Genomic DNA, 13823 nt, shown 5'->3' with positions numbered 1-13823 from the left:
GTTGGGATTATGGCCCACTACATTTCGGATTTTTAAGAAGCGACCTATTGGTACACAGTTCTTAAAAATCTTTACTGTTTGAAAAACATACTGAGCACAATTTGTAACCAGATATTTGTACATCTGGCCCAAGGAATGAAAGTAGGATGATCAAGTTAATAAAAATGATAAAAGTATAACTGCCTGTCACAGAGATAAGCAATAGGATAGGAATGGAAAAAATGGGTTTACCTATTTGATAGAAAGACAATTACAGCACAATGTTAGCACCATTATCATAGTTGTGTAAGGACTAAATGTAATTCATAATGGGAATGTAAGAAGTAAAAAACTCGTCTTGGGGTCTGATTTAGAGGTAGGCCATAGCAGAAGACATGGCAACAACAAAATTAGCTTCATTATGATTGTCTTGTCAGTTGGACATCCCCACACTGGTTGAAAAACCAAACGCAAAATTATGCACTAGATATTTCTCTGTGGCTTTTCGGCAGCAACTTGGCTAAAAGTGATCTTATTTCTCATAGCATCAGTGAGTTATATTCCACATGTATTCCCATTAAATCCTTCCCAAAAAATTCTATTAGCTTATAAATATCTAAATTGTGGTCAAACCTGGACACAGTAAATTGCATGAGAGCTGGCAGAACCCTATTTTTGCTGGCTCAATATGGACATCTGTGCACTTTACAGCTGCTAATCAGAAGTGAGTGCTCTTGCTCTTCCTTTTTTTAAAAATTGGCATACATGTAACTGACACATTTAATTTACTTATAATTCCTTAGTATATGGTACTACTTGTACCCCAGGCCAGTAATCTAAATGCCTAGTTGAACATTTTTAAACTGCAATCTTGACCTGGCAAAAGAAAAAAACCTTCTGCCAAGCCAAAACCTTCCTTTTTAATAGCTAGAATTAGCCCTAAAGTAGGCCTAAAAATCCCTTATGTCAGGAGGCATGGCCTTTACAAGTAGGACATGTATATGTTGAGGCAAAGGTATTAAATTCTGATGTAACACAAAGCAGCAAGGGAAGTTGCTGTGCTGCATTGTGTCGAAAGGACAGAGCAGAAATGAGCCATATCTACTAAGAGATAGCGCAGGTCTGCTGCCCTCCATACCAATGATGAACTGCTGGCAGCTTGATGCAAGGGTGCCTGAGGTGTGCTGGGAATAGTTTTGAAGCCACCCAAACAAGATTTAGTGGACCCCAAGAGGCATTTTAAATCGCTGCCTCCTTTGCACTCTGCCCCTCATTCACCTCTCATCTAATACACTCATCTTGAGGAAAAAAACACCTCAGCTCCTCCCCTTGGTGAGTCGTAGCCCACACCTTGGTGTGAAGAGGGAACCCATATGATGAAGCATGTCACCCAAAGGTGAGTGAGGGTTCGTGTCCTGAAAGGAGTTTCTCCCTTTCACTCTTTCACTCTTTTTCTTTTTTCTCTTCTTCTTCCACTGACACTATACCCTCCTCTCCTGTTTACCCTGATGTATAGCTGGACACACTTTGTGTGATATATAATACTTTTGTGCAGGAAGGTATACCTTCAGCACAGAAAAACTATTCTTTGAGGTTTTTTCCTCTTTGCACATGCAGGCAGGAAATCACAAGGATAAATAAACATATGTCACTTTGTTATGCCAGCATCTGGTAATCCTATCATTTTTGTGCGTACCCATGTTTCTGACTTTAGTAGATAGGAGTGTATATCAGATAACATGGATGGGTGCAGTGGAATGCCCATGCACCACACTATACTTTTATATCACAACTTGTTGTGACATTCAATAGGTTGTGAGGGGGCCCCATGTGTGCCTTGGACACGGTGGCAGCGGCAGTGCCTCAACAAATACTTCTAATTGTTCCTTTTATTATGACATATCCAGGTTATAATAATAACAATAACCTTGAATTTGTAAAGCACACAGCTACCTCCGAAGTGGTTTCCCAGCGCTGGGGGCCCTCGGGAAGATTAAGCAAGCTATTGCCCAGAGTCACATGGTGTTGGGCTGACTTGCCACCAGCACCGGGGACCGAACCATGAACCCCGTAGTCTGGAGTCAGGCACCCTGGTCGCTGCGCCACACCTCTTCCACAGTTTGGCGCGTCATCCTTTTTAGTGCTATTATTAATTCAAGCTTTCAAAATTCATACTTAGAGTTTTACTGATTGGATTTTTTACCATTTTGGTGCAAATTTATTTATTAAAGTATTCTATATTGTTCCAAATTGGTTTGAGATTTTTCTTCTGTTGTGTTTTTACTTTATCACCATTTGAGTACTGCATACATACTTTCCGCAGCTACCAGGGGGTTAAGCACAGGTTTATTTAGTGGTTTTTAAGTTTAAATCTTTTTACTTTATTACCATTTGAGTACTACATAAATACTTTCCACAGCTACCAGGGGGTTGAGCACAGGTTTATTTAGTGGATTTTAAGTTTAAATCTTTTTATTGATTTAAGAAACTGAAGGACAATTCAAGATGCAGCCAGCAATAAACACCCAACACTTGGGCCATAGGCTGTCAAAATGCTTCAAAGTGCATCGGAAGCAATCAACATCCCGACCACCCCCTCCCTTATTCCCATCCTTCCACCCCCCCTCCCCTTACACTAGAAACTACATAAGAAGTGACTGATCATGACAGAAATTAGTGATCATGCGGTTGGCTGGGATCCTGTGCTAATGCAGAAAGGCGCAGGATGCGCATATACCTAAGGTAGGTAAGCTCGCGAAATTCGGAACATAGGATGGCGATAAAGGGGTGCCACAATTCTGCAAAGGAGGCCCCATCTCCTTGGAGAGAAAAGGAAATACGTTCTATAACCAGCACGTTCCACAACCTATGAAGCCATCCCTGAATCAACGGTGTCTTATCAGAGCCCCAAGCTAACAAAATATTCAGTAGTGCCCCCCTTATAGCTATGCCCATTTGCCTCCTTTTGCATGATTTGATGGGAAATGTAAGTCTGTCGGAGACACCCAGGATAATGAATTCGCGGAAGCATAAGATAGTAGTGTCAAAATGTTGATCTATCTCATCCAGAACCTATGTCCAGTAAGTCTTGAGAGTGAGACATTCCATAGTAAGTGCAAAAGTGTGCCTGCAGCTCGACATCCTCTCCAACAGCTCGGGGAGCGGCTAGGGTCTCTCTTATATAGCCTGGGAGGGGTAAGGTGTCAGTATGCAGCTATCTTGGTAGCAGACTCTACGCTGGAGGTGTTTTGCGCACTGAGTGTCGAGCCCTGCAATGGACATTGCTCCACTCTTTCTGGGTCAGTGTCCACCCTAGATCTACCTCTCACCTGTTCTGACCTGCAGATTTTGTTGCTTGTTCAGGGGGGACGTTACTATGTGATAGAGCTATGTGATGAGTTGTTTGGTAGAATGTTTAGAGAGCAGCCACTGTTCATTGGGGTTAAGCCTTCTTTCAGCTCCCTGGTGCACCTGGAGTTGCATCACCCAATGCCATATCTGCTGATAGTGGTACCGCTCAGTTTCAGGCGTAGCAAAATCAGATCGAAAATCTTCGAAGGACATGGGTTCCTGTTCATTAAAAAAGTGCCCTATAGATCTGCGGCCCTACTTGCCCCAATGGCTAAACACTACCTGTTCGAGGCCCGGAGTGAAGTCAGGATTGTTTGTGATGGGGTAAGAGGTGATGGGAAGGTGGTGAGGCCATTACGCGAGACCTTGGCATTTCATGCATTTAGAGTGGCCCGCACTATCGGGGAGCCATATAAACCATGAAAAGCCAGTGCTCCTCGGACTCCGGTTGAGCCCACTCCAACAAGCAGTGAATCTGAGTGGCCTTATAATAATGGTCTAAATTGGGCATCCCCAAACCCCCCTCTCCTGGAGACCTGAAACTCATATCACTGCTCATTCGCGGTTTCTTGTCCGCCCATACGAAGGAAGAGAACTCCTTCTGGCGCTGCTTCAACATCCCCGGTGCCGACTCCACAGGCAAGGTCTAATAGAGGTATAAGATTTTAGGGAGTATATTCATTTTAAGGGCTGCTACTCGGCCTAGCCACTAGAGGCCAAATGGGTGCCAGTGCCGTAGATCCCACCGGATCTGTGCCAATAAACAAGAATAATTTAGGGAGACTGTCTCCGTGGTTTAAACCGCCAACTGAATACCTAGAAAGGGTTTGATTGTTTGGTCCCAGTTAATGGACGAGGGCAGCTGTGGTGGATGGCTGCAGGCCTGCGACTTGGCTACGTTCACTTGAAAACTGGAGACGGCGGAGAACTCCTCCATTTCAGCGAAGAAAGCTGGGATAGACGACACAGGGTCTCTAACGTAGCAATAATATCATCAGCATACAAGCTGATGGTATGCCTCTCCCCTCCAAAAAGTACCCCACTAATCTTCTGGTTTTCCCATACTCTCTGTGCCATCGGCTCCATATTGAGGACAGGAGCGGGGAAAGCGGGCAGTCCTGGTGAGTGCCTGTGGTGATCGTAAAAGGATCAGACGTGAAACCATTCACTCGGACAGTGGCTGGCGGATGGCTATACCCGCTGAGCACCCACCTGCAAAAACGACTCCCTATCCCAAACCGCTCCAGAGTGGTCTCTAAAAGGGTCCAATATCCCCTTTCAAACGTTTTCTTTGCATGTACAGACAGCACACCTCCTTCCACTGATTGGCTATGGGCCTTGTCTAGGAGGTGAAGCAACCTCCTAGTATTATCGCTGCACTGTCTCGTCGCCGCAAATCCGGCCTCGTCTGGCTCAATTAGTCCAGGCATCAGCAGGTGCAACCTGGCCACTAAAATCCCAGTAAAGATCTTAAGATCGATATTTAGCAGGGAAATAGGCCTATATGAGGCACAGAATCTGCCATCTTTGCTGGGCTTAGGCAGGACTACCACTGATGCCATAAGCATTGTAGGCTACATGGCCGCAGATTACCCAATCGCGTTGAAGAGCCGTGTTCATATTTTGGCCAGAATAGAGTAAAATGTTTTGTAAAAAATGGCTGTGCACCCATACAGGTCAGGAGACTTGAGGAGCTTAAGCCTAGCAATGGCTGATATTACCTCCTCCACTCGAATCGGGTTGTCCAAAGAGGCAGCCTGATCCTGTGACAGATGTGAGTATGTTATACCCTGAAAATATGCAGAGGAGCTCTGCTCCGGTATTTACTGTGCCAAATGAAGATCAGCGTAGAAATCCCTAAAAGCACGAGAGATATCCGCCTCCCGAGAAAATTCAGTTCCCCCTGCATCGATGAGTATTGGGACGGCTGCTGCCTGGCGCTGCATGTGCAGTTTATGCGCTAACAAGGGGCCACACCTGTCTCCTGAGTAGAATATATGTTTCAGATCGAGGGCTGCATCCTCAGCTCGATCCAGGTCCAAGCTGGCTAGTTGAGCTAGGGCTGTTTTCAGTTGCCTCCATACCCTCGGAGCCCCTGTTCTTTTATTGGCCCCTTGTAGTTCTGAGACCTGTCTGGAGAGCTCTTCCCTGTTCTCCCTTTGTACCCTGTTGTCTGCAGAGGATGTGGCTATTAGATCACCCCTAGCCACTAATTTGAGTGTTTCCCATAAGGATACTATTGAGGTTTCTGTGGTGTTGTTTACAGCTAAGTAGTCCTCTAGCGTCTTGGTGAGGCGAGCAATAACTTCGGGACGGTGATAGAGTGTATCTCTGAGCCTCCAAGAAAAGGATGGGCGAGTGGTGGGGGGAGTTAGCGGTGTTGCGGTCAGTGCTACATGATCTGATAGCATCTGGGGCTCAAGATGTAGTCATTCGAATGTGGGTGGAGATGGCACCACATGTCTGTCAGCCCCAAGTCGTGAAACCACTGCCGGGTTCTGTCAGATAGGGCACTGGCCTGACCCTGCTTCTGAGCTGAGCGATCCTGCTGGCCATCAAACACAATATTCTATTTAGTGATTTTTGTGGTTCCTTCTGACAAGGATTGTGAATATTTGAGTGGGTTCTCAACCCCTTACACTATCACTCCACTTTTTTACATATCAAATGGAACAAGCCCCTTCAGGTTTATTAATGCGTTTCAAAATAGGATTTTACTTCCATGTATTTTTAAAAACAGTCCAGGAGTGACACAAGATTGGTAGCAGACAAGCCAGTTGCTAATAGAATGGTACACTTTAAATCCAGCTGAAATGCACCTGAACAGACCAAATGTTGCCTGGCCACAGTCATTTTGCCAGTGAATGAAAGACAGTGTCCAGATGAAAAGGACCAGTCCTTCGGTAAGATTCAAATACAGAGAGCAAAAAAGCAGAACACTTTGCCACTTCAAAGTGGATAGACAAAGTCCCTTTATTATTAGTAAATATCCATAGGTGAGTCAAAAACTGTTTTGTTTTGTGACTCTCTTGTTGAGGTACCCAGTTGCAAACTGTGAAGCTGAGAATGTCCTTGGTTATCAGGGAACAGTAAATGTAATTAGAGCAAGGAGATAATTTCCTGATAGTTTTCTGGTAACTCTATTACTGCTTGACCTTCTCACTCAAACAAGAACAAAAACACGAGATATATGGCAGCTATGGTATACAAAATCACACATCTTCTAACAGTATGGTTATGCTTATCTCCTACCTAAAGAGTATTCAACGTGCCAACGCTATTTAAAGGTGCTCAAACAATGTTGCACAACCTGTTCCATTTAGATGTCCATTGCCTTGGAGATCCCAATCCAACAACAAAGAAATAATTATATGACATTGGAGCACTTCACTATTATGTCTTTCTATGTCAGATGATATTTGTGACAATGATATTTTGATACAACTTCCAAGCCATCAGCCACACTATTATGCCTCACTGGGCCATGGCCTGAGGACGAATCTATTATATGACATTGGAGCACTGATTTATTCTGTTACATTTTGGAAAAGAAGAACACGTTTCCAAAAAACTGTCTATATGTGGATAGTTATTTGTTATTTGTTATTTGTTATTATGGGTTTATATAGCGCCGGGTCACCTACAGGTCTCAGGGCGCTTTGACCACAGAACATAACAACCGAGAAAGAGAAGGGGTGGAGTGCCTAAGCTGGACTAAGTGCTGTTCGGAACAAGCTGGTCTTCAAGGCTTTCCTGAAGCGGAGTAGATTCTCCTCCTTTCGGAGTGTTTCAGGCAGGGCATTCCAAAGCTTCGGTAATACAACCGAAAAAGATCTCCCACCCATTGTGGCCAGCTTAAAACGAGGACATACAAGGAGTTTGGCATCAGAGGACCTGAGATTTCTTTCCGGTCTGTATATCTCGATCCGTTCCTTGATGTAGGTCGGGGCCTTCCCGTAAATGGCTTTGTGGGCTATGCAGAGGCCTTTGAAAACAGACCTCTGTCCAGTTGGTAGCCAATGTAGATCTTTTAATAGTGGAGAGGCATGCGTTCTCCGCGGGAGATTGAAGATAAGTCTTGCGGCGTCATTTAAGACTACCTGAAGTCTGTTTGTTAGTATTTTTGGCAGGCCTAGGTAGAGCGCATTGCCGTAATCTAGTCTTGACACTATAGTGGCCGAGACCACTGTGCGTAGCATCGACTGGGAGAGAAGAGGGACCAGTTTACGCAGCTGTCTTAGAAGACCTGTACAAGTGCCAACCACGGTGGAAACCTGGTTGGTCATTGAGAGGCCACTGTCCAGGATAGTCTATTCTTTTGTTTGATAATCTTGAAAACACATCAAGTGGTCGAAATGTTTTTCATTAATCTAGAGTTTTTTCAAGGGTGCAAATATACCTACGAAGTATACATTGTATCAAATGTAAAATGTTCTAAAATTGTTATGAATGTATTTCGCTAATCCAAAAGTACATATATGTGAATGGTTGATGAATTTCAAAACCTGCATGCATCCTGTGAAGAACCTTTAAAAAACTTCTCAAAACCATGAAACACCACATTAGAACCTGTGAACCTTTGAAAGGAAAAAAAGAGAATAGCATAAGAAATGAGGAACCCCAAGGTGCAACCAGTGCCTGTTTATCTTTATCAGTTATAACACATACAAGGAATGCGCACATGTAACATTTGTGCGCTTGCATATTTTCATATTTCTTTTACTTTATCAAGGCTTCTAACATACAATTTACCAGCTGAGGATACATTTGGCCTGTCATACTTCCTTGACAGATTTTGTTTGACTATTTTGTTCTCTGGCAATGATTCTATTGAATGCATGTGTAAAGTAGGGGGAACTTCCTCTTCTTTGTAATGGATGCTTCTTTGGATTATCTTGCTATATTTCACCTTTTTGTTGATCCACTTCTCTAGTTACTTAGAAGAGTTGTGATTACATTTGGATCGAGACATCCGTTCTCATGATTTGAGGTACCTCCTTTCTCCTGGACAGTACTTGTTTCCTCTATCTTGTGTAATTGTTTCTGGTTTACACATCTTTTTCTGGGACTTTAAGAACCTAAGGACTATATGCGTCTTCTGTGTAAATGTTATAAATAATAAAGATACACAGGCATGGGTTGCACATTGGAGTTACCATTTCTGATGCTATTATGTTTTTAAGGCTTTTTACTGGATTCATGCAGGTTTTTGAATCTGTCCATCATTCACATATATGTACTTAAATATTCAAAAATATCATTCCATTAGATTTTCTATGTTTAGCTTTAGTGCTGCAGTGTATTTGGATATGCAGATACCATACTGAGATTAAGATGTGGATTTTGTTCTTTAATTATTTAAAGTGATAGCAATCTGGTGCCTGTCTTGCAAGGTTGTCATCTCATTTAATTAAGAATTGGATGATTGTAACATGTGCAGTACAGAATAATGTACGTAATCAGGGTCTTATTTTTATATTATTGTTATGTGTGGCAAGTTCTAAAATATATCAAATACAATTTGTGAGCTTTTTTGTTACATTGTATATGTTTTTTTCATTTTAGTTATATAAGAAGTATGGACCAATATTTAGCATTCAGATGGGAAGGAAGAGATGTGTTGTTTTGGCAGGTTACAAAACAGTGAAGGATGCTCTCATAAATCATGCAGAAGAATTTGGGGAGAGAGAAAAAATGTGTTTATTTAAGATAATTGATGACAACCATGGTAAGTGCACGCTTCTTTATCTATCATACTACTAAACAGAGATTCATGTGGTAAAAAAATCATTTAGTAATTTCATCCTTTAGATTTCACATTAAGGAAGATTCATTTTCTTTGAACAGTCAACATACACACATACACCCAGAATCAGTAATGTGCACCTACCTATGCATGAGTGGATGCAAAAATCTCTGATATTTCAGTTTGCATAACATTTTATTTTAATTGCATTAGCATAAAATCAGATTGGATTTCCTGAAGTATATGCAATTTTTGATACTTAATAATTTGTGCAAGGAAAAAAATAATAACAAAATAATAAACTGGGAACACAAGAGCATCTTTTATCCTATGTACCTATATAGATATATACACACATTTACTCTGACATATATTTGCATACATATATGCTGGCTCTTTTTAAAAAGCTGCATTAATATTCTATTTATTGTTCTGTTCGTATTATTACAATTTTCAATAATTCATCACGTTCATCTGCAACACCTCAGGGCAAAAAAAGTGTTAGTCTTTGTAACTAGAAGTTCTTCATCAACAGGCATTGCAACTTAATGTACACGATTAGGATTAGACAGCCACTTTCTTTCTTGATCAATTGTAAATTACAGTTTCATTTATTTTTCCTGTCTTTTCTTGTCAACATTTTTGAGAAACATTGAACCCCACCCACATTCTTGGCAGATCTAATTTAATATGAACTTGTTATTTGAGAAACGTAAAAATGGTTTACTAAAAAGACTGGCAATCTCGAATACAAATATACTGATTTTAGATAAGAGTTTTAGCAACTTTGGGCACTGGTTAGAAAATGTTTCTTTGACTGAATAGATACATCAGAATAATATTGTTTCTGAACGTTTTAGAGTCACACATACTAATAAATATATGCATAGCTTTTCTGCTTGTCTAAATACATTTAGACTTACAAAAAGTGTGAAAAAGAGTTCAACAAATTCCAGCATGTAAAACTGTTCTACAATTGGTTTAGAATGTTTTAACCTTCAATTTTACCTTTTTTTGAAATAAATCTTTAATACATTTAACAGTTCTTTTAAAATCCTAAAAATACCAAACTACATTCTCCAATTTTTAAAAGTACAAACTGCTTACAAATATAAGAGTGGTGTTAACTTTTTGCAACTTTTAAAAACAAACAATATAAATAAGTATATAATTGAGGATTCCAACATTTTGAAAATGAATTACAGGACTCCCTGAATCTTTCATAGTAATCTTAGAAAGCAGTAGTAGTAGGATACAAGACTTTCTAATGAAAGTAGGAAAGAGATGGAGGTGAGGAGGACATTGATTTTAGGTGGCCAAGGGGCATTCGGCTCTGAACCCATCACTGAGGTATCAAATTCAAACTATGGAAATATATACATGAAAATAGGGAAAGTCTAATCCCTTTTTTATATTCCAAGAATTTGTGCTTACAAAATTCCACATGCAATATACACAATTAAAACTAAATGAGATTTCGGATGACAGCTACTGGACAACCATTAATTTGTCATATTGTAAAACATACTAATTGCACTTCATTTTATTGCTAGATCTTAATATTCCCAATTCATTGAATAAACATCTTTAATCCATATTGAAATTCACAGTCTATCCACATCATATTTTATAATCTATCTGGACTAGCAATAAAGTGCTTTGCCTGTAGACAGCACTAAAGAAAGTCAAAGTCAAATTATTACCATTTAGGACCCTTTTGAATAAAAACATCTAAAGCCTACAGCCTTTAAAATGTATTTTAAGTAAAATCAATCCACTGGCTCCAACTGGCATAATCTATTGTGTTTTTTCCTTTGACCCTAATTGTGTCATACCTTCCTTTCTAATTTACTCTCCCACTCTTTACATTTAGAGTGTTGATCAGTTCGCCAAATTTTGTTAACATAGATCCGGCTATGAGCATTGATATAAGTACAGATTTTGTGATGCCAACATTATATTTATCCAATACCGACGAATCACCCAGTAAATATATTGTTGCTTCTCTTGGAACCATGGTTTCAATACTGCTCTCCATATTTACCAAAACAGCTTCCAAAAAGAGGATACTTTTGGGCAAAGTTGCATGATAGCACCTAAAACCGTTTGGTTTAATATGGTCATTTATTCTGTTGTTAAACAGTGGTGTCCCATACAGCATCCTTTTAGCAAACTGCTTCATATGCCTATAATATGCTGTGTGCAACATCCTAAAATGATAACAATTAATTTTCCTCCATCCTTGTTGTCATAAAAAAATGTGGGTTTATTTTTGCCGTTTAGTTCTTACTTTCTCAAAAGATCTTTCTGGCTAGTTCTGCAACAGTGATCTATAGCAACAACCAATCTATATTCTTTGTGGTTTATCCATGTATTCATATGCTAAATCCAGTGGCAGCTCCTCCTCTATGGGGGACGAGCGTCATCCTACTGCGTTCAAGCATTGCAAAGTAGAAATATAAAATGATAATAACTTTTAAATTATTATCCTTTTATGTTTGTGCTGCTTTGCGGACAGGCAGGTGGGCAGGGCTGTTCTGCTCTGCTCTCGGAGCATGGCAGGGGAGGAGTGGTTTGCCCACTCCTAATTGTGCAATGAATGTTTGGTCTGTCCCCTAAGGGCCGCCCAAACCAGTCATATGCACTGTGCTTCCTGTTTCTCTAGAAGAGCAGGAGCAGAGTTGTGGGACCCAGTGGCAAGGTAAGTTAATAATTTTATTTATTCCCTTTTTAATATGCGTATTCTCCCGCAACCCCGTGCGACCCTCCCCTTCCACTACCCCTGTGCCAATCTCCGCCCTGCCACCCGTAAGCCATGCTGGCCGCCACTGGCTAAATCAACGTAGTTATCGAATTGCCCACCTTTGATGTGATTTAAATCCGATTTTACTTTATGAGACTACTGCCAAATATTTTGGATGTTACCTGTCATATTTTGTGAAATTTCAGGCCATGTGTTCCATCCTTTTGTTGTTAAAAAATGTTCATCCGGATTGTACCATTTTGTTTTCCAATCATTATTATCTTTTTCAATAATTACATATTTAAAATCTCTAGATATAGCCTGACGCCTGATATAAGAATTAATCCATGGGATTGAAAAATGTTTATAAAAATACTCTAAACTTTAAAAAAACACAATTTCTTTGGGTGTTGGTTATTTTAAGGACATTTCTCTATTTATATGAATACATTATGCTCAGTAATGGATCTTTATTGACTCTTAAAAAGCATCTTTAAATGTATAACACTTAGGTATATTAATACATTTCAGTATTGCACACATTCAATTACTTTAGTCAAATAAACTATCTTTAGGAACTTTCTGGGGAATTTACATCCCAATAAAAGCTTTATAAATAAACATTTGACTTTGTGAAAAAAAACTTCATATAAACTTCAAGGTGCTGAATTAAACAAGAAATTAAACAATGAAAGTATTGTCATTTTTATTGGAGCTACCCAAACATTGGTAAGTAAGTAAGCATAAGCTTTATTCGATAAAAATATCATAAAAGCATGTACATTGAAAAATTCTTATACTAAAACATGTAACAGGATAAAAGTGCATCATACTATACATTACAATATAAATTGCATATTAAATACCACATGTAAAAGAAAACCAAGGATTAAAAAGGGACAATCCATTTCACAAGCTTATAGTATTGGATCAGGGCCATAAAGGCTATTGCACTAGACAATATTCGCTCAGAGCCTTGAGTTTATTTGGTCTATCGACCATACACATCCAGGGTATTGGGACTTTTCGCATTGTTTGCCTGGATCATTTTTCTTATCAGCCATGCGCATCCCAAGAACTTAGCAACTCCACAAATTAATAATGATGAGGAAGTATCAGTTCTTAAAATGCGTAGTGCAGCCCGATGATTCATTAGGCCTACCATTTTACAGACTGACTTGAGCCATTTGGCTCCAACCATTCTGTAAGCCGGGCAGGCAAAGAAAAAATGGGCAATAGACTCATTATGATAGCCGCAGTCTGGACAGGGGACTGGTGTTAGATTAGGCCCTTTCCAAGATGCTATCACACTATTGAGCGGGAGGGTCCCTAGTCTTAACTTCATGTATAGGACCCTGTCCCTAGGGACCTGTATAAAATCGAGGCAGGGTTCCAATTTACAGATGGATTTATGTTCAAAGAATCCCTCAGTGAGTTTCCCTATTTTGGGGTTAGATATTCTTGTATCTGTACCTAATCCCAGTAGGCACGCTTCAAATCCTGTTTTGAGGGTGGGGTCTGGCTAACCCAAGCCTCTCTAAATCCAATATCTATTAAGAGCTGTCTAAGATCAGCTATCCATTTGATCCTGCTCACTGTATCAACTGATACCAATTTGTCGACTGCAGCAGCATAGTTGGACAATTCAGCATTCCTTCTTATGCGCGCCCAGAAGAGCAGGGGACGAAGGTGTGCAATATCTTGGATCGAACGCCTTCCCATGTCATAAAATAAAGGCTTCAACGGGGTGGAAATAGGGAGGGAAATATGGTCTTGTAAATACTTGTTTTCATATTTAGCAAGCTCACTAACATTCTCGAAGCCCCATAGTTCAGCCCCGTATAGGGCCGACGGTAGTGCTTTGCCGTCATAGACCGCAAGCACCGGGGCAACTGGCCTACTCTCAGACTGATGTTGTTCTCTGGCGATGGCCCCAGACACCCACTTATGGCTTAGGAGCATTTTGGCTAGATGGGGACTCCACCTCATGTTCTTAGAGACCCG

General features: G+C 40.4%; 1 protein-coding gene across 1 annotated transcript in view; it reads left to right on the top strand.

Moving 5' to 3' along the window:
* The window catches only part of LOC144762429 (cytochrome P450 2K1-like), a 457464-nt gene that overhangs the window by 25292 nt on the left and 418349 nt on the right, over positions 1 to 13823 (top strand). Inside the window, exon 2 of the mRNA XM_078647611.1 lies at positions 8896 to 9058. Within this exon, the coding sequence (XP_078503737.1) occupies positions 8896 to 9058 (163 nt within the window). The remainder of the gene's footprint in view (positions 1 to 8895; positions 9059 to 13823) is intronic.

The sequence above is a fragment of the Lissotriton helveticus genome, chromosome 6 (assembly GCF_964261635.1).
Source record: "Lissotriton helveticus chromosome 6, aLisHel1.1, whole genome shotgun sequence".
Taxonomy (NCBI): Eukaryota; Metazoa; Chordata; class Amphibia; order Caudata; family Salamandridae; genus Lissotriton; species Lissotriton helveticus.
The sequence above is the reverse complement of the archived record's forward strand: the minus strand, read 5'-3'. Positions and strand labels throughout refer to the sequence as shown.